Consider the following 17,740-nt stretch of genomic DNA (forward strand, 5'->3'; position numbering starts at 1 on the left):
ATCACTACATGCATGCCAATGATGTCTTATGGGAAAAGTCCTAAACGCAACAATGGATGAAATGTTGCAAGACTCAATCACTACCTGCAAACTATTGATATCTCATGGGAAGAGTGCTAGTGGATTGAAATGCAACAAAGGATACTAGATGAGATTCAACTCATTCTGTTGGGACTTTATTAACAAGTAGAACACATTGAATCACACCTAGGCATATTTCTATATCCCAACTACTCATGAGGAAGTAACAAAAAAATATATCTCATGAGTTCAAATCTCCCAAACTTTTTCTAGTTTTAAGTTGGTAAATATTCACCATAATGTAAAGTCAAATAATATTAGTTTTTTGTTTTCAATTTTATGTAAATCTTTGCTTTCCCTAATAACACACAATGGTAAGTTACAATATTTATAAGTTGTCATGTTTATTTTTTATTAAAATGTAATGAAATACTCTACTATTATTTACCCGGAAAAAACTATATTATTAAATTTATTAACCATACATACACTGATTAGACTCATCCTTTATTCTTCATCTTACCGAGAGAAAAATAAATCATATTGCTAAATTTACTGACCATAAATACATCCAAGAGACTCATTATTTATTGTTCATTAGAGACTCATTATTTAATTCTCATTATTTATTGTTCATTAGATTTCATATAATGCAATAATTTGTAATATATAATTTATACTTTTATAAAGAAATTTTATTTATTATAATATTTACGCCGTAAGGCGTTTTCCTCTGGGAAGAACTCCCTTATATGCCATCATGTCTTATTTTCGACCATTGATCTGATGTGTTAGACGATTAAAAGAGATTGTGCCGTTGGATCAGATTAGTTGGAATTTTAATCAGCGCTGGTTAAACCCTTCGCAGACAGTGGTGATGGCTTCGCTGAGTTTCGATTTCCTTGGCATTTCCCACTGCCTACACTTTCTGTTTTGTCTCTCCATTTTCTTCAGAGATTCATTGTCTTGTGTCCCGTTTTCATCATGGCGAGGCGGTTTCTATCTGCGAGCACATTATCTTCTCTGCTCTCTGACATCAGAATTTCTCATGCTCGGTATGCACTTTTCCATATTCTTTCCGGGAGTAACCAAAATGAAGTCTATATTGCATTATTTTTTCCATTAAAATTTTGTTGGGTGAAATTAGGGCCAGTAGCACTAGGGTTTTGTATTCTACACCGCCACAGAAAAATGAGCCTTAGATGTTGTTTGTTCTTTGTGTTTTGCAGGCAATACACGGCAGCGGCGGCCGAAGCGATGAGATCGAAGCGGGAATCCAGAGGTTATCGCAGGCGGAGGGAACAGTGTTCGGGGTCACGGGAACTTTCCGGAGGATCACTTCGGTGAGACCGACACTGCAGAGCTGAGGCAGAAGCTGCTCTCCTCCAGAAAATAAGAAAATAGCAGACAGTGGTGATGGCTTCGCTGAGTTTCGATTTCCTTGGCATTTCCCACTGCCTACACTTTCTGTTTTGTCTCTCCATTTTCTTCAGAGATTCAATGGCGAGGCGGTTTCTATCTGCGAGCACATTATCTTCTCTGCTCTCTGACATCAGAATTTCTCATGCTCGGTATGCACTTTTCCATATTCTTTCCGGGAGTAACCAAAATGAAGTCTATATTGCATTATTTTTTCCATTAAAATTTTGTTGGGTGAAATTAGGGCCAGTAGCACTAGGGTTTTGTATTCTACACCGCCACAGAAAAATGAGCCTTAGATGTTGTTTGTTCTTTGTGTTTTGCAGGCAATACACGGCAGCGGCGGCCGAAGCGATGAGATCGAGCGGAGCGGCGGGGCGGGAATTTCCAGAGGTTAGCAAGGCAGGCAGAGGTGGAGGAAATAACAAGGGAACGGTGTTCTGGATGAGGGATCCGGCCACGGGGAACTGGATTCTGGAGGATCACTTCGGTGAGACCGACACTGCAGAGCTGAGGCAGAAGCTGCTCTCCTCCAGAAAATAAGAAAATAGAAGAATAGTTTAGTATTAACATCAGGGATTCCCTTGCCGAAGACAGAGCGGATGTAGGATGGGGCAAGGGACATCTTCTGAGATTTCTTGCGCTGTTCCTCACCGTTCATGCGACTGTACACGGTTTCCAGATAAACTAAAATATATATATTATATTTCTGATCCGAAGTTGTTCTCCAGAACCATTATTTTAAGCAAACGAATAATTGTGATTGCTTCTTCGCCCGCACTGTCACAGATCCATTTTACGCCAGATTGCCACAGATCCAGTTTACGCCAGATTGCCAGATGGATGCTTTTAAGCAATGTTCGAATTAGGGTTTGGCAAATCCTCGAATGAGAAGGTGCTTTATGTTGTGGAGGAGAAGATTTGCAGCTCCATTTTCGATCAAGATCGTCTTTTATAGGTATTTAATTTACCTCATTTAAGGTTCAGGATTGAATTTTAAAGTTCAGTAGAGATCGACCAGGTTCGTGATTCATATCTTAGAATTTAAACTGCAACGATAGGTTGGGGTTCATGATTTCTGTTTTAAGGATCCATTAACATTGTGTTTAGAGTATAAATGATGTATTTTAAACTTCATATCTGACTTAGGAGTCTAGGGTTTAGACTTGAGAACGCCAACAGCAAACGGCTCTATTCTAGAGTGCAGGTTTTAGATTTTATAATTCGAAGGTAGCCGAGTGTTAACGTTTAGGATTTATTATTAAAAATGGGGGTTTAGGGTTTAGCGTTTAACGTTTATGTTCATAAGTTAATGGTTATTTCATTTTGGTGATTTTTAGTATGTGCTAGAGAAAGAGGCAAAGGAGGAGGAGGAAGCTTTGATGAAGTCTAGACTAGCAATTTATCTTGGAAATGGATTGCAATCTAAAGATTCAGAGACCAGGTTGTTGGCACTTAAATTGGCATGCTCCTGCTGCTTCAATTCCTGACTCATTTTTTTCAAGCTTCTACCTATATTTGAGACGGCACTCTATCATGAGGATTGTTCCATGCATGAATACGTGCTGGCATGTCTGATGGATTTGATCTTTATCCACCATTCAACTATTCGTTTACAAACTGTCTTCCATTTTATTTCCCCCTTCCTGTATGCTCCAACACCTACCCTTCAGCTTGCGGCTGTTATTGGTTGCGGTAAGTTCTGTTCATCTGTGTCTAGAATACATTTGTTTTGATGCCACATTTTTGTGCCTCTTTCTTCTACATACTTATTTAGTTTTTTTGGGTTTGATAGCCTAGGTATAGGATCTGCTTTGGCATCCTACTTGTTTTTATACTGATGTGCTTTTAAAGTCCGATTTACCTGCTTTTATGTTCATTGGTTTCAGATTAATGGATTTGATCTTTATCCACCATTCAACTATTCGTTTACAAACTGTCTTCCATTTTATTTCCCCCTTCCTGTATGCTCCAACACCTACCCTTCAGCTTGCGGCTGTTATTGGTTGCGGTAAGTTCTGTTCATCTGTGTCTAGAATACATTTGTTTTGATGCCACATTTTTGTGCCTCTTTCTTCTACATACTTATTTAGTTTTTTTGGGTTTGATAGCCTAGGTATAGGATTTGCTTTGGCATCCTACTTGTTTTTATACTGATGTGCTTTTAAAGTCCGATTTACCTGCTTTTATGTTCATTGGTTTCAGATTAATAAAATTATCAAATCTTATCTTTTTCCTCACGTTAGAATTTTGGTGAATTTCATTTAGTTATAATTTTGATGAAATTGATAGTGTTCATAATATTTCCAGGGCGCCTTCTCCTGTACGATTGCTTCCCAGACGAAACAGAGTGCTTATTGAGTATAATGCTTCAGCGCCATGTTTATAGGCTCCCGGATTACTGTTCCCTGTGAGTATCTCCACTCTTAATTGAGAGCCACGAGAAATTGTTTGTCAACTTTGGATTCCTATCTGAGTGAAATCTGTTATGCATCAGCACAAGTGCTAAGAATGAAGAGTAGACTGACAAAATAGTCAGCCTGCAAGCATGGAACAATTTCAACCAGTAGGTTTTTACTATTTCATTCATTCGACAGCTTGAGAATGGGCACCATACTGTAATCGGTAATAAGGCCTTGGAAGGGTATTAAAGGTGACAGATGCCACAACCAAGTATACTGATAAAATCCTTGATGTATCTCGGGGCACTGTGTACATTATCTGTATCTTCATATAGGTACAAAGGATTGCATTTGCACCATTTTCAAATTGTTTTATATTTTAGACCCGGTGCCATCTGAGAAATGGACCAAGCTGAGTATCATGATGTATATTTTGTATAACTACGACACATTTGGTGTGGGACTGGCTCTCTTTCCCAAGGGTAATAATCAAATTGTAAATCTCTCATTGCAGAAAGTTTAAAGCCCTGGTTGCCCTTGTGTTGCACACAGATAGGGCACTCCTCAGACAATTTAATTACCTGCACCAACAGAATTCACAGAAATGGCAGCCTGAATCAGTTATATATGTTCTTTCAAAAATATATGGATTTAATAATGCAAATGAGTGCTTGGTTTATCTCACCTTTGGCACACATTTGAAACAAAATAAGTGGCTACATGCTAATTGCTTCGGCTCCACAACGGCATATGCACATAGATTTATGGGTAGAAGTTTCAGATTTTGTTGTCTGTTGTTAGAATACAGATAAATCATTGAAATAACAATGTAAAAAAAACGAATATTCTAAGTACCCAGGCATATAGAACAAGTAAGTTCCTTATCGATAGCAGATTTTGATGATGCTTGTGTTAAAACTTTGGAAATAGTGGGCATGTTCCCCATTGTTTACTCTGTAGTATATAATACTGTTTTAATACCATTGGATCCATTAAGATTTGAAAATGGACTCTCTGGAAGGTTATGTCCATAGCTGTTGCAAGGAAAGAAACTCACTGATCATTACCTTTTTATAATAATCACCAAAACAAAACAAAGTAGCTTCTATTCAACTACTTCCAGGAACCCATTATTGACAGCTTGTTTTCTAAGTAAATCTTTGTCATGTTCTTTATTTTACAGAACTGCAGACTGTGGATGATGGTCTCTACTTTTCTTGATCATCATTGTCCCGCTTAGGCTCATCTTCGTTATTCTCCAGTACCTCAAGCAGGTACCCAAGATGATCGGTTGAAGGAAACTTGTTGAGATCTGCATAAGAGAATGAATGAAATTACTTAAATGCAAAGTGACAGTCTCTAGAGAACATGTCTTGAATAAGTGGGTATCCTAGGTTTACCTTTTGATGCCTTGGATTCTATTTCAGACTGTGGGAATCCATTAGTAAATCTATTCTCGAGGGGGTGAGAAACAACAATAGGTAGTGATGTTGTAGGTACATTTGGGTAGTGTTGTTTCGAGCGCTGGTAGAATTTTCATCCTTTTTATATTCTCTCCTCATTTCCATCTAGAAATTATATGCATCTATTATAAATTTATATGTGTCATCTATTATATGTTATATTCAGATTGTCTGAATAATTCGTTATGTCTATAGATCTTGTTTTGTATGTCATATTCAACTCTGTCACGGTTTCTGGTTCCTTACCTGCATCCACATACCTGGTAGTAACTTTCTATTTTCCTTATATCTATCACAGTTTTCATTCATCAAGTTTAGATGCACTTCTACCGTTGAGCATGGGAAATGTTGTAATATAATTACATTTTCATGTGTTTGAAAAACACTTAAAAGTGACATTTCCAAGGGTTTAGTAAAATTATCGGTTGAACCAACATTAGTTCCCAGAGTTATGTTGTTAGATAAACTTATTATCGGTTGAACCAACATTAGTTCCAAGAGTTATATGTTCTTAGATAAACTTGATTATGTGATGGAATGGAATTGAGATTGTGTTAACGGTTGTGGATTTTGGGTATAGGTATCGCTGACCCATGGTAATAAGCTCATGGTATTATATGTAGTTGAAGTCATTAAAAGGCTAGAGGATTCTTCATTATAGTGAGTTATGGTTGAGCGGTGAAAGCTCAGAGTGTTTCCCAGCATGGCTGTGTTTTAGCCAAAGACAATAATAGATCTATTATTGACTGGTTTTTCTGCAATTAAGATTTTCTAAGATAAATCATGGTACACATAGTTTGAATATTTGTTGCTTAATTATTATATTTACTTCTCTCTATTGTTCTGAATCCTAACCTAAGTTAGATTCATCCATTAAACCATTAAACCATCTACCTATAAGTCACATATTGAACCATTCCTATTTTGCAAAGCAGTATATAAACAAATCCATTGAAAGGCAATTGCATTTTCACCATTCTATATTGTACTATCTTTTCAAAATTTTCCTTCGGTCTTGATACTCAATTACTGCAACACAGCAGGATCTACAAGAAACAGTCTATTATCACACACAAGAAATTGCCTATTGTCGCAAGAAATTTACAGGAAAGAGTTTTTTTGCAGGGCGGAATCAAAGAATAAAATAATGAGAATTCTTTAAGCCAATATTTCAAAAACAAAGCTTCTACTTTTATAGGAAAAGAGTAACTAATCCATTCCCTGTGTATCGTCAAATTTGAACTATTTACATTTTGTACAGCAATGTGAACAAGTAGATGTAAAGGCAATTGCATTTTCGCCCATGATTTTTGTATTGTATCATCTCTTTAAAAATTCCCATTGGTCTCGTTACTTCCATTAATGTATTCCAGTTGTATTTTCAATAAACAGTGCATTTTCACATGCAAGAAACAGCCCCATGCCAAGAAGTTTACAGGAATTTTATTTTTGCATGGCGGAATGAAAGGATAAAACCATGAGAATTCATTAAGCCAATATTTGAAGTCTAACTCATTTCTAAAACGATATACTTCCATTGGGAAAGAGTAAGTGATTGTTTACCCATTGGATGTGCTATATTAGAGATCTGGCGAAGTCCTTCAAGCACATCACATTCTCCCACATTTACAGAGAGCAGAATATGGTGGCTGATCTACTATCGAAACGTGGCAGATCTATCATGCTGGCGAAATAAGCTACAATTATTTTGTTAATGGATCCATTTGTAGCTCTGGATGTTTCAAATATAATGGTATACACTGCATTGTCTGTCTGCCCTTCTAAAGCAGAGACAGAGTATCATCATCGCTGAAATAAACAAGGAAAGATGTTCATCGGGTTTTTTATTGAGTTGAGAGGTTTTGTAATTCTGTCTTTCTTTTATCAAAATTGAGATTTTGCTAATGTAAACCCAAATTTATCATGTAAGCCCAGCCTTAAGCAGATTAGAGCTCTATCCATAGAGCAGCAGTTGTAGTACTGTGTCATTTTGGATTTCAGAAGGGTGAATATTGTAACTATTTTTTCTTATTATAATGAAAGATAGCCTGGGTACCATTTTAAAGTTCACAATCAACATAATGAGCATACATTGTACCTTAGGAAAAACTAGAGTTAATCAGCAAAAACTTAACACCGACAAAGCAAACAGAAACAAACTTGTTTCAGGAATTTCTCCAAAAATCTAGGCTGAGAAATTTATACGAACACGGGGTAATGCAGTAGAATGAATACAAGCAAAGGTTCATTTAACGGCCATTAAAACGGTTCCATTCAATTCCATCATTAATTCAGTACGCGACAACAAAATAATGAGGACGATTTTTTTGGTAGAACACTCCATTAATGAGAAACTATATTTAGCTAGCATTACCAGTCAACTAATTTTCAAATCAACTGAAAATGAGGTCAGTCGCCATTGTTGGTTTCTTTTAAGCATGCCAAATAGCTTGACTAAAACGCGTTCCTCACTTCTAACGCGTTTAATATGGCTGAAATATTCATATTAACTAGCAAGCTCAAGCCAATTCATTTTGCTTCAAAATATATTTTCCAGCTGCCAAATATATAGAAAGTAAATGAAGAATGTAACTACACAGGCACTCACACAACCCATACCAAATGGATTTGCATGACAGAAAATCCACTGAACTCCGCAAAACACTTCGAAAACAGAATTTAATAATTCATACACGCAATTTGTTTTGCTATTTCTCCAGTCAAATTAATCTTCCACATAAAATAATTCATTTCCCAATTTACAATAACAATTCAAGCAATACAAAACCAATATGTGCATCGATTTGTTTCCATAAATCGATTTTCGCATTTATTTGGTTGAGGTGTAAGTTCAAACAGTGTGCATACATACTCATTTATGTAAATGGATGTGACCATTTTGTTGAAGCATAAATTCAAATGGTCTGCATACATCCTCACGGTGGCTGAAATTAACCATTGTATACCCGAAAACATATGCCTAAGAGCCAGCATATCTGCTTTCGCTCCAATATCAAGAGAGTATATAGCTTTCCTGAGAATCACTATCCTAGCTGAAATCTGGATTGCAAGATTTGAATTGAAAGCTTTGGTTTCCCCAAATAAAGTGGCTTACCTTTGCATTAAACTGACTTTGTGAAATTTCAAACAATGGATAAATGTTAATGTAAGAACGTGAACTTATTCTTCCTCATTGTTTGTCTGTAACTTATTATTGCAGACTTTGAAATTACTACGAGGACAAGGAGATGACCTACCTTATTGGACCAAGAGGTAATTGACAATGTCCATGGAATTAGATGAATTGATTGAGGATGAGTCTGGAGAAAACTCTGGGAGTTGTGACATCCAAACTCATCTATCACTTGCAATGCTTGGAGTTGATGATGATTTGGTATCAAACAGTAGTCCAGATCAAAGTGTAAATCTTGTACATGAGAGTAGAACATTGGAAGATTATTTCTATGGACATTATAGCCGTTCAACAAGCTTTGATTGATTTAAATCTACTTCTCTGAGCTTCATAATTTTTCTTACTCCTTGCTTCTGTAAAAGCTTAAATATTTTATACTTGGTGTATTACTGTGAGCCAATGCCACTACTTAGCTATGTTCAATTTCAATCACTCTCCATATTGGCTGAAGCTGCGTCTGAAGTTGAGTGGAGTCCATGTAAAGTCCCTTGCCAATTCCTTGTATAAATGTGAAAGCCATTAGTGGTCACTCGTTTTGGTGACCCACTGGTGCTCACTAGAGCTGAAAATTTTTCTTGTCCTTGCCTTTGGAACAATTGTATGTATGTGGAAGGATAAGCAATTATGATATCGCTATTGATATGCCAAACCATTGTTATGTACTTTTTTAGGTCTGAAGATGTGTAACTTGTGGTTTAGCTTGGTACATTCTCTTGTATACCAGTTTACTTTGAATTTGTCAATATCATAAGCCCAATAGCGATTTAAGTGTATGTCTGCATGGCAGAATTGCATTGCGGTTGAACTTTTTCTAAAATTAAGTTGTATTTAAAGAAATATGGTGTCTAAAAAGCATAGAACTCCAAACATCAAATCTCTTTGCTCCTTGTAGGCTTGAACCAACATCTCTTCTAGAGAAATTCAACAATTCTAATTTAATAATCCTATTGGCCTCTCTTTGTACCTTTTGAGACAATTGCTAGTTCTAGATGGGACATATAACTCCAATGTGCGTTGTCCTCGTTACAGAGAACACAAAAATATTAATGCAGGGTATAACAACTATACCACTAGCACTACAAATCATTTCTGCTCAAAAAGGGGGATTTAAATCATGCAGCAGCTTAAGAGGGGTAGGGTCCAGCTTAAGAGGGGCAGGGTCCACTTTCAAAAATAGCCTTACAATTGGACTAATCAAAATAAAATCTGATTCGCTTCATAGGCGTAGAGTAAACAGGTACCAATGAGGTAACGTGCAAGTGGACAATTAAATCATATTCAGCACAAGACCAGCCCTCGGCATACAATGCAATTGAAAGTTTTGTGTTATGAGCTCCGAACAAGATCACAAATGGTATATTATTCACCAAATTTTAATCTTCCACAAAGAGACAGATTGATCCTCTCTGATTTGTCAAACAAATAAAAAAATACCAAAATTATGCATAGAATCATCTTTGAACTGTAAACACTACAGTATATAGTAACCTGGGAAAGTGATGAAGCACTCAATACCATACAAAAATAAAATTCCTTAATAGAAGATTCCTTAATAGAAGAAAACACCACTGAAAATTGTGAAAAGCTGCCAAATGAACTTTGCCAATCTTTTATATTTACAGAAACAAAGTCAAAAAACCTCTTCAAAGCTAAGTGCTTACTACCAGCCACATCCAATAGAAAAGGTTTTATGGGGCTTGATAAGATCAGAACTTGCTTGACCACGGTAAGATAAGCACCGTACCTACCTAATGTATAAAAGAAGACTGATAAGCTGGAGGAGGGGCAGGCAGTCTACTGCCAAAGTGATGGTTGCTGTAATTAGTAGAGGAATTGTAAGAATCGGAACCCAACAACGAAGGCCCCATGTTATCTGATGGATACATATATGGCCTTGAGAGCGAGACTGGAGTCCTATTTCCAACACCATAGCCTGCTCCATATAATCCTTGGTTTGATCTGTCATATGCATTTTGGCCCTGTAGGTTGTAGGATGTAACACCTGGAGCTGCACCAGAATATTGTACTCTATCCAAAGACCTATAAAAGCTTCTGTCTGCACCATTGGAAGAAGCATAAAGAGTCGGAGTTCTTTCATCTGCACTTAACGGAGGCATATATACACCAGCATTTCCTCCATTAGCACGAGGACGCTTAGGTTGAGACTTAACAGCACCTGCAGACCTTTTTCTGTCAGCCTTAGCTTTCTCTAGCTGAGCTACACGCTTTTGAAGAGGATCTGGTGAGAACTGCGATTCAAGTTTGTGCTCCTCAATGCACTTTATAACAGCTCTGTAAGCAGAAAGCTCTTTTGTATTTACTTTATTCTGTAGCAGCAAATAAAAATATCGGTCAAAAAAGGAACTTCCGATATAACCAACAATACTAAGCCAAAATGATCATCACATAACAAGACATTTTGTATAACAGTAATACAATCGTACTTGTGCAACAGTAGAGTTATTCCCACTTTTTAAACTTGCCTGAGAAGCTTTCTTAGCATCTTTCAGATATTCCTTCAACAAAGGAACAGGTGCAAACTTCTCTGTCAGCCCAAATGCATGAGCAAAGTTGACTGCCTCAATTTGTTTTCAACAAAGGAACAGGTGCAAACTTCTCTGTCAGCCCAAATGCATGAGCAAAGTTGAGTGCCTCAATTTGTTTTCCACTATTGACCAGGGTTTCTACAACATCTGCATGAAATTGTCACAAAATTTTCAGTTAATCTGAATATGTCACAAACATTTGAAATACCAAAAGACAGTTTACTGTGAAAGAAAAAACAATACAGACAACTTCAACGGATTTGTCAATAAAAATAACAGCTATGCCAGGTTGAGACCATTTTCGTAAGTAAACAGTTCCCCACTCATGAAAGGCCTTATGACATTTTACCATAGCTGATCATCTTCAGGTGCCTTTATTAATATCAACAAAATAACTTACATACAACTTTCTACCTCATAAAAAGATGTCTACCTAGTAGAGGCCACTCAGTATCTGCCTTGCATATGAAATGTTGAGATCTAAAGAAAAGACTACCAACCCCATCAACTTAGAAACCCGTTCACTGGACTAAACAAAAAACGTTGGGAAGGTTTACTACAGCCAGGATTACCAAAATTTATCTTCAACTCAATCAGCCACAACCAAGTATACTGATAAAATCCACCAGTCCCTCAAAAAAACCAAGCTAGCCATGAATGCCAGAAAAACAACAAAAAACCTATCTACCAAAATGGATGGAAATTTTGCCAGCCTAGCCACTGAGGCTAACATTACAGAACACCAGCCAACCAACCTGGCATTTTTTATTCAAGTCCAAGGGAACGACAGAGTTCAGGTGTCTGCCTGCACCGTGCAAATGCAAGAACAAGCTTGCATAAGTCATCTTTATCAAACTCTGACGCAATTCCAAAAGTAGCTAGAAGTTGCAAGAAGGCCTGGGCCTCCAACGAATTGCCATTGGCAACATCTCCTTCAAGGTTTATCTTCGACTTCCATTCATGTGCAATACTTTTGGCTTGCTCCTTTATATTTAAGGGCAGAACTGGATGTTCAACACCCAAAATAGGATCTGCCAAAACAGGTACAAGAGATTCCAGTAATAATGTACAGGCCCGGCGTAGAGCCGGGAGCCCAAACTCTTTCTTGTCACTTGACTTTTGTTCAAGAGAATAAAACCCCTCCAAGGACTCCAACACTAACCGTGGTGGGTCAGTTGCAGAGTTTAATGCAGAGGGAACCTAATTGCAAAGCCCTATTTCCAATTGCAAAAGTCATTAAGAATGGGAAGAAAGGATTTAGGGATTATAATATCTGAAAATTTCTATTTTTAAAGTATTATAAAATGAGTTTAGATATTTATATAACAATAATAAGTGGAAATCAGAAAAAGAAAAAGAAAAGAAAAGAAATTGATTGGAGATAAACTTTTTATAATTTTGTAAATGTTATTGAGTTCCAATGCTCAAACAAAATATTTATAAAAGGTAATTCACTGGTCTGTGGATGAAGCAAGCATTTGGAGGCTAATTCGTGAAGTCTGACAATAAAAGAGGTGAAATTAGAATGAGTAATGATAAGACAGACATCCTTGTATAGAAATTGCAATGAGGTTCTTCTTAAAGGTGACTTAATTGTATCACATTGATTTTGACATGACAACATCAGCAAAATGATATAAAAGTTGTTGCAACTAGTACATCTGTGTTTGGTGCATTAATCACTATATGAGATTGAAGGAATCTGGCGCATTCTCGATCAGAACTATTGCTTGATTGACAACAACATGAGTCTTGTGTTGTACAACAATTGTATAATTGGTGCATTAATCACTGTATGAGATTGAAGGAATCTGGTCGCATTCTCAATCAAAACTATTGACAACAGCATGGGCCTTGTGTTGTACAACAATTGTATAATTTGATTGTGAAGGATTTAAGGAGAAGTAATGTTGTTTTTTCTGATCCTAGCAAGGATTAGCAAATATACTATTTATTGGTCCCTGTGGTATACATTGTTTGGACCTTGTTTTCTCCCTTAATTGTAAGTGCATAAAAATATTAGATTCATAGGACAGGGTACCATTAATCATGTGATCCAATGATCTTGGACGTTTTTTATTGAATTCTTCAAAACTTATTTCCATTTGATCTTCCAAAATGTGAAGATAGTTTTATTGGTTGGAACAATGCTACAACTTACAAGTTATAATAACAGAGATTCTGTTCTGCATAATGCTTTCCACCTTGCAATCTTTTTGTGGATATGGTTAAGCAATATTCTCTTCGAGTAAAGAATAAATTATTGTGTGTAGAGTCATTGGGTTTACTATAGTAATGATCGTAACATTTTGTAGTCTTTTGTTTGTTGTTATGTGGTTTAGTGGTTGAGACAGTGCATTACCATGTTAATGACCCAAAGACAAACTTAGAGCTCAGAGCCCTCAATTATAAGTTGGTTGAATTTTATGAGATTTATATGCAATATTAATTCAATAATTAAAAAAAAATATAGACTTAAGCACCCTAAATAAACTTCAATTTATACATCTTTAGAATCTCATTTATGCTACATATCTGCATCTTATGTACATTTTCCCATTCCCATGTCGGAATTGTTCCTCAATTTATGCCTTACGGCGTTTCCTTTGCAACATTTGGTGCAAATGCTAGTTTATATAATTTGAAAAAAAATTAATAAATATAATATAAATTAAGTATACATACACAAAATCTTTTAACAATTTTCAGTATAAATAAATAATTTTCTTCTCTAACATTTTTGACATCTAAAGAAATTTCCAACTCAATGAATCATTTTTAATGCTCAATAATTCAAAGATCACATAATCTTCAATGGTATAATGCTATCAAGATAGCTGGAAGCATCCTCACCCATTCACCTAGATATTGATATTATCAACATTATTGTATAACGCTCGTCTAATCAATTTGGTATTCATTTGCTGAGACTTCAGTCTACAAAATAAATGAGTCCTCATGCTCGTCATCAGCGTCGTTTAGCGAAGTGCTGATTGTTGGGATTAAACTGATTGTGGAATGCCAGGATAGATGCCAGAAGTTGCCCCTGATGGGAGCGTATTTTCTGAATCATTGCCTGTGTTGAAGTTATTTGCGATTCCATGTCTGATATTTGGAGTTGAAGCTGCTGTATTATGCCTGCACACCCCAATGCAGGATCCTGGAGCGTCGCACTTGCCTCGTAGACCATACTATTTATTGCATCAACTGCCTGGTCCGAGGGAAGATCCTGCAGCAGTGCAACGGATTATAAGATGAAGTTGGAAGCAGAGAAAATCTCCACTAAGAAAGCTAGATCGAAATGATGTTATAGCCCCGCGTGGAGGAGGAGATAAAGAAGGCTTGATTTCCATGCCCGAAAAAAAGAAAACGCATAGTTTAGCTCTGAATTTGCTGGTCCTATGTTCCAGGTTAAAAGAACTTATACTATAATAAATGAGGATAAAGTCATGAAATTCCAAATAGGATCCTTTTAGGCAGATATATGTTCAAGATATAGGCTTTTTAAAGAGCTACAATTTATACACCACATATATGAGGGCTTATAATTATTTAGTGCTATGGAAAGAGAAATCTGATGTGAAGATGGTTTAATACTATAAAATGGGAGAATGTTCTATAAATTGTTGTATCTTGCCTCAATCAATTTGATAACTTTGCACGCGCCAAACACCTGATGTAATATTGAGAACTTGTGGAGATCGTTTGAGGCAAAACCGTGGAGGATCGTGCAACTATCCAAACACTCTTTCTGCTCCGTGTTGCAATGATCATGGAAAGCAGCGGATTGAGATGGAGAGCGTGGCTTCTCTTCAGCATTAGTCATCATCTGCATAACTCCAACGAAGATTGGCAAAAATTAGAATCAGATATCAAATAATAGAATGGTAATTTGTTAACCCGAAAGAGAAGCGTACAGATTTGGAAGTGAAGAAATGGGGGTTATGTTACCTCGTCAAACGTGCAATTCCAATAGGAAGATTGTTGATCGATGATCACGAAATTGGTATCGCCACAGTCAGGTCTGCTATAAATCCTAGTATTGGGTTTTCCACATCTAAGCTTGTACGCAATTGCAGGCAAATAGAAGGCCATCTGTAAATAAGTTGCTTCGTGAAATAATGGGGAATGGGGAGCATTAGGGTTGGAATTTTAAAACAAATATGTGAGAATTTCAACAAAAATAATTTTACAATTTTACAATTTTCATATCTATATTTAACGGACAAATCGCCCCATGACAGTCAATTTTCCGTCAAATTCCATCGGCGGGAGTATCGTCGGTGTTGAGGGACAAGCGGGACATTGCAACGTGGTACTGTCGGTCGGAGAGCTGTAGGAAGAGACGCGCTTTCTTGCCCATCAGAGACGGCAGAGAACGCGTCGCCGTAATTCCGCAAACCACCAACGCTTTGGTGGTTCCTGATTTTACGGCTTTCACATCAATTTAGTTGGGAGTTGTAGAATATTTTAAATCTATATTCATGTGTATCATGCTAGTTTAATGTTTTTAACTTTTATAAAAAATTATCAAAGTCCGGATGTTATGGTGAAGGGCTGTAATTCCGCAAACCACCAACGTTTTCGTGGTTCCTGATTTTACGGCTTTCACATCAATTTAGTTGGGAGTTGTAGAGTATTTTAAATTTATAATCATGTGTATCATGTTAGTTTAATGTTTTTAATTTTAATAAAAAAATATAATGTTTTTAACTTTTATAAAAAATATCAAAGTCAGAATGTTATGGTGAAGCTTCACAGAAAAAAGCTGAATACATCAAATTGATTTCATAAATATATTAAATCTGTCTTATAAGTTATTTTTAGTATGGTAGACATTAAAATAGTTTTTTTTTCAATATATTGTGTTTTTCGAAATGTCTAGTGTAAAAACCATTTTTAAATATTGTGAGTATTTTTTGATTGGTTTAAAATTTTGTGAAGACTTTTTTGGAATAATACATTTGACATTTTTTAATATTACCAGTGTTTTTTTGATTGGTTTAAAATTTTGTAAGGACTTTTTTTGGAATAGCAATGGCATTTTTGAACATTTTATTGAAAGACATTTTTGAATATTGTGAGTATTTTTTTGATTGGTTTAAAATTTTGTAAAGACTTTTTTGGAATAGCAAGGACATTTTTGAAATTTTGATTGATTTCAAATTCTTGGAAAGACCTTTTTGGAATAATACATTTGACATTTTGAATATTGCGAGTATTTTTTTTATTGGTCTAAAATTTTGTAAAGAATTTTTTCTAATAGCAAGGGCATTTTTGAACATTTGATTGAAAGACATTTTTGAATATTGTGAGTATTTTTTTGATTGCTTTAAAATTTTGTAAAGACTTTTTGGAATAACACATTTGACATTTTTGAATATTGTGAGTATTTTTTTGATTGGTTTAAAAATTTGTAAAGACTTTTTCGGAATAGCAAGGGCATTTTCAAATATTTGATTGAAAGACATTTTTGAATATTGTGAGTATTTTTTTTATTGGTTTAAAATTTTGTAAAGACTTTTTTGGAATAGAAAGAGAATTTTTGAACATTTGATTGATTTAAAATTTTTGGAAAGACTTTTTTGGAATAATAATTTGACATTTTTGAATATTGCCAATATTTTTTTGATTGGTTTAAAAATTTGTAAAGACTTTTTTGAAATATCAAAAGCATTTTTGAACATGTGATTGATTTAAAATTCTTAGAAATACTTTTTTGGAATAATATATTTGAGTTATGTATATTTACGAGCTAAATATAAATGTTTTAATATTTTTTAGTTTTTAATAACCTCACCCAATTTTATTTTATTAAATTAATATATCAAACTATATATTAATTTAATTACACCCATAATAGTAAGGGGTCTATTAGGGGTCGTACGTAATTTAATTACACCCATTTGAGTAAGGGGCAGCGCATAACTTAATTACACTCACAAGAGTAAGGAGTAGCAGGAGCCGCAAAGAGGGGGAGAAACATTATGGGCCTCGATGGAAAAGGAGGAGCTACCTTCGAATGGCGGCTAGCAAATGACACTAGTAATAGAGTAGAGGTGCTTTTTCTACCTAACGAGAGTTAGGTATATCAAAGACAAACATATAAATTTAGCTATTATTATTGGAGACTTAGTGATTTTATTCGACTGGATGATACGGAAGGACTTTAGCAAGGTAGCTTTATCTCAGATGATTACCCATATTAGATCAATTCTCAAAACTATAGAACATGTTTAGTTTTATCATGTTCTCAAAGAGAATAACCACAAGGCAGAAACCGTAGAACATGTTTAGTTTTATCATGTTCTCAAAGAGAATAACCACAAGGCAGATAAGTTGGCCTATAATGTCTGCATCAAATTGCAAAGGGAAAAAAAATAAATAAGGCAATTCTGCAAATTCCTATTCCTTAATTGGAAAAACTGAAGACTGAGATTGAATCTAGCAAAGGTTGATTTCCAGTATACACCTTTGAAGTTCATGTAACTCATGTTATGTAATTTTTTGTTTTTGGTAGGGCGGTATGTTTATCATTATAGAGTAATTGACGTTATAGTCACAAATAAAATCAGGATTCAGCGTTTTTTCCTTTGTAAGAACTTCAGGATTGCTCCCCCTTATATTTGAGTATCAACCCTCTCTCTCACTCCTGATTGAGAGCCTTTTTTGAAAGAGATACAAACAACCATATAT

At 35.6% G+C, this 17,740-nt stretch overlaps 4 protein-coding genes across 6 annotated transcripts; 2 read left to right on the top strand and 2 right to left on the bottom strand.

Annotated features, from left to right (window-relative positions):
* Positions 1-875: 875 nt before the first annotated feature.
* LOC149154380 (uncharacterized) lies at positions 876-2,155 on the top strand. The gene is made up of 3 exons (XM_089437935.1): positions 876-1,076; positions 1,251-1,364; positions 1,767-2,155. Exons 1-3 carry the CDS (start codon positions 1,006-1,008, stop codon positions 1,981-1,983), a joined length of 402 nt encoding a protein of 133 aa, XP_089294061.1. The 5' UTR covers positions 876-1,005; the 3' UTR covers positions 1,984-2,155.
* Positions 2,156-2,271: 116 nt separating this feature from the next.
* On the top strand, positions 2,272-7,282 carry LOC149154381 (uncharacterized). 3 transcript variants are annotated; one of them, XM_089437933.1, is made up of 5 exons: positions 2,272-2,398; positions 2,781-3,135; positions 3,330-3,451; positions 3,751-3,850; positions 6,698-7,282. In XM_089437933.1, the coding sequence occupies exons 2-5, from the start codon at positions 3,011-3,013 to the stop codon at positions 6,768-6,770; spliced, it is 420 nt and encodes a 139-aa protein (XP_089294059.1). In that variant the 5' UTR covers positions 2,272-2,398; positions 2,781-3,010; the 3' UTR covers positions 6,771-7,282. The 3 variants fall into 3 exon arrangements, with proteins under 3 accessions (XP_089294059.1, XP_089294058.1, XP_089294060.1); XM_089437932.1 differs by having other exon boundaries at positions 6,890-7,282; XM_089437934.1 differs by lacking the exon at positions 6,698-7,282 and adding an exon at positions 3,938-4,209.
* A 2,917-nt stretch (positions 7,283-10,199) lies between these two features.
* On the bottom strand, positions 10,200-11,396 carry LOC149154382 (FRIGIDA-like protein 4b). The gene is made up of 4 exons (XM_089444130.1): positions 11,288-11,396; positions 11,103-11,191; positions 10,943-11,014; positions 10,200-10,825 (listed from the first exon to the last, which is right to left on the bottom strand). The coding sequence occupies exons 1-4, from the start codon at positions 11,394-11,396 to the stop codon at positions 10,247-10,249; spliced, it is 849 nt and encodes a 282-aa protein (XP_089300256.1). The 3' UTR covers positions 10,200-10,246.
* A 2,385-nt stretch (positions 11,397-13,781) lies between these two features.
* On the bottom strand, positions 13,782-15,214 carry LOC149154383 (LOB domain-containing protein 11-like). The gene is made up of 3 exons (XM_089445275.1): positions 14,996-15,214; positions 14,682-14,873; positions 13,782-14,273 (listed from the first exon to the last, which is right to left on the bottom strand). The coding sequence occupies exons 1-3, from the start codon at positions 15,137-15,139 to the stop codon at positions 14,013-14,015; spliced, it is 597 nt and encodes a 198-aa protein (XP_089301401.1). The 5' UTR covers positions 15,140-15,214; the 3' UTR covers positions 13,782-14,012.
* Positions 15,215-17,740: the final 2,526 nt, after the last annotated feature.

This window comes from Pinus tabuliformis, chromosome 9 (assembly GCF_031772625.1).
Source record: "Pinus tabuliformis cultivar Carrire ecotype Pingquan chromosome 9, CPIR1, whole genome shotgun sequence".
Classification (NCBI taxonomy): domain Eukaryota; kingdom Viridiplantae; phylum Streptophyta; class Pinopsida; order Pinales; family Pinaceae; genus Pinus; species Pinus tabuliformis.

Bases quoted from the DNA above. Each gene is read 5' to 3' on its own strand.
- LOC149154382 (XM_089444130.1), bottom strand. From the start codon at position 11,396: ATGGTAAAATGTCATAAGGCCTTTCATGAGTGGGGAACTGTTTACTTA. The intron at 11,015-11,102 runs GTTCCTTTGTTG...CCTTTGTTGAAG, and splicing joins TGACAGAGAAGTTTGCACCT to GAATATCTGAAAGATGCTAA. The intron at 10,826-10,942 runs GTACGATTGTAT...TTGCTGCTACAG, and splicing joins ATAACTCTACTGTTGCACAA to AATAAAGTAAATACAAAAGA.
- LOC149154381 (XM_089437932.1), top strand. From the start codon at position 3,011: ATGTCTGATGGATTTGATCTTTATCCACCATTCAACTATTCGTTTACA. The intron at 3,136-3,329 runs GTAAGTTCTGTT...CATTGGTTTCAG, and splicing joins TGCGGCTGTTATTGGTTGCG to ATTAATGGATTTGATCTTTA. The intron at 3,452-3,750 runs GTAAGTTCTGTT...TAATATTTCCAG, and splicing joins TGCGGCTGTTATTGGTTGCG to GGCGCCTTCTCCTGTACGAT.
- LOC149154380 (XM_089437935.1), top strand. From the start codon at position 1,006: ATGGCGAGGCGGTTTCTATCTGCGAGCACATTATCTTCTCTGCTCTCT. The intron at 1,077-1,250 runs GTATGCACTTTT...TGTGTTTTGCAG, and splicing joins ATCAGAATTTCTCATGCTCG to GCAATACACGGCAGCGGCGG. The intron at 1,365-1,766 runs GTGAGACCGACA...TGTGTTTTGCAG, and splicing joins CTTTCCGGAGGATCACTTCG to GCAATACACGGCAGCGGCGG.
- LOC149154383 (XM_089445275.1), bottom strand. From the start codon at position 15,139: ATGGCCTTCTATTTGCCTGCAATTGCGTACAAGCTTAGATGTGGAAAA. The intron at 14,874-14,995 runs GTAACATAACCC...GGAGTTATGCAG, and splicing joins GGAATTGCACGTTTGACGAG to ATGATGACTAATGCTGAAGA. The intron at 14,274-14,681 runs GCAAGATACAAC...GCACTGCTGCAG, and splicing joins AAGTTATCAAATTGATTGAG to GATCTTCCCTCGGACCAGGC.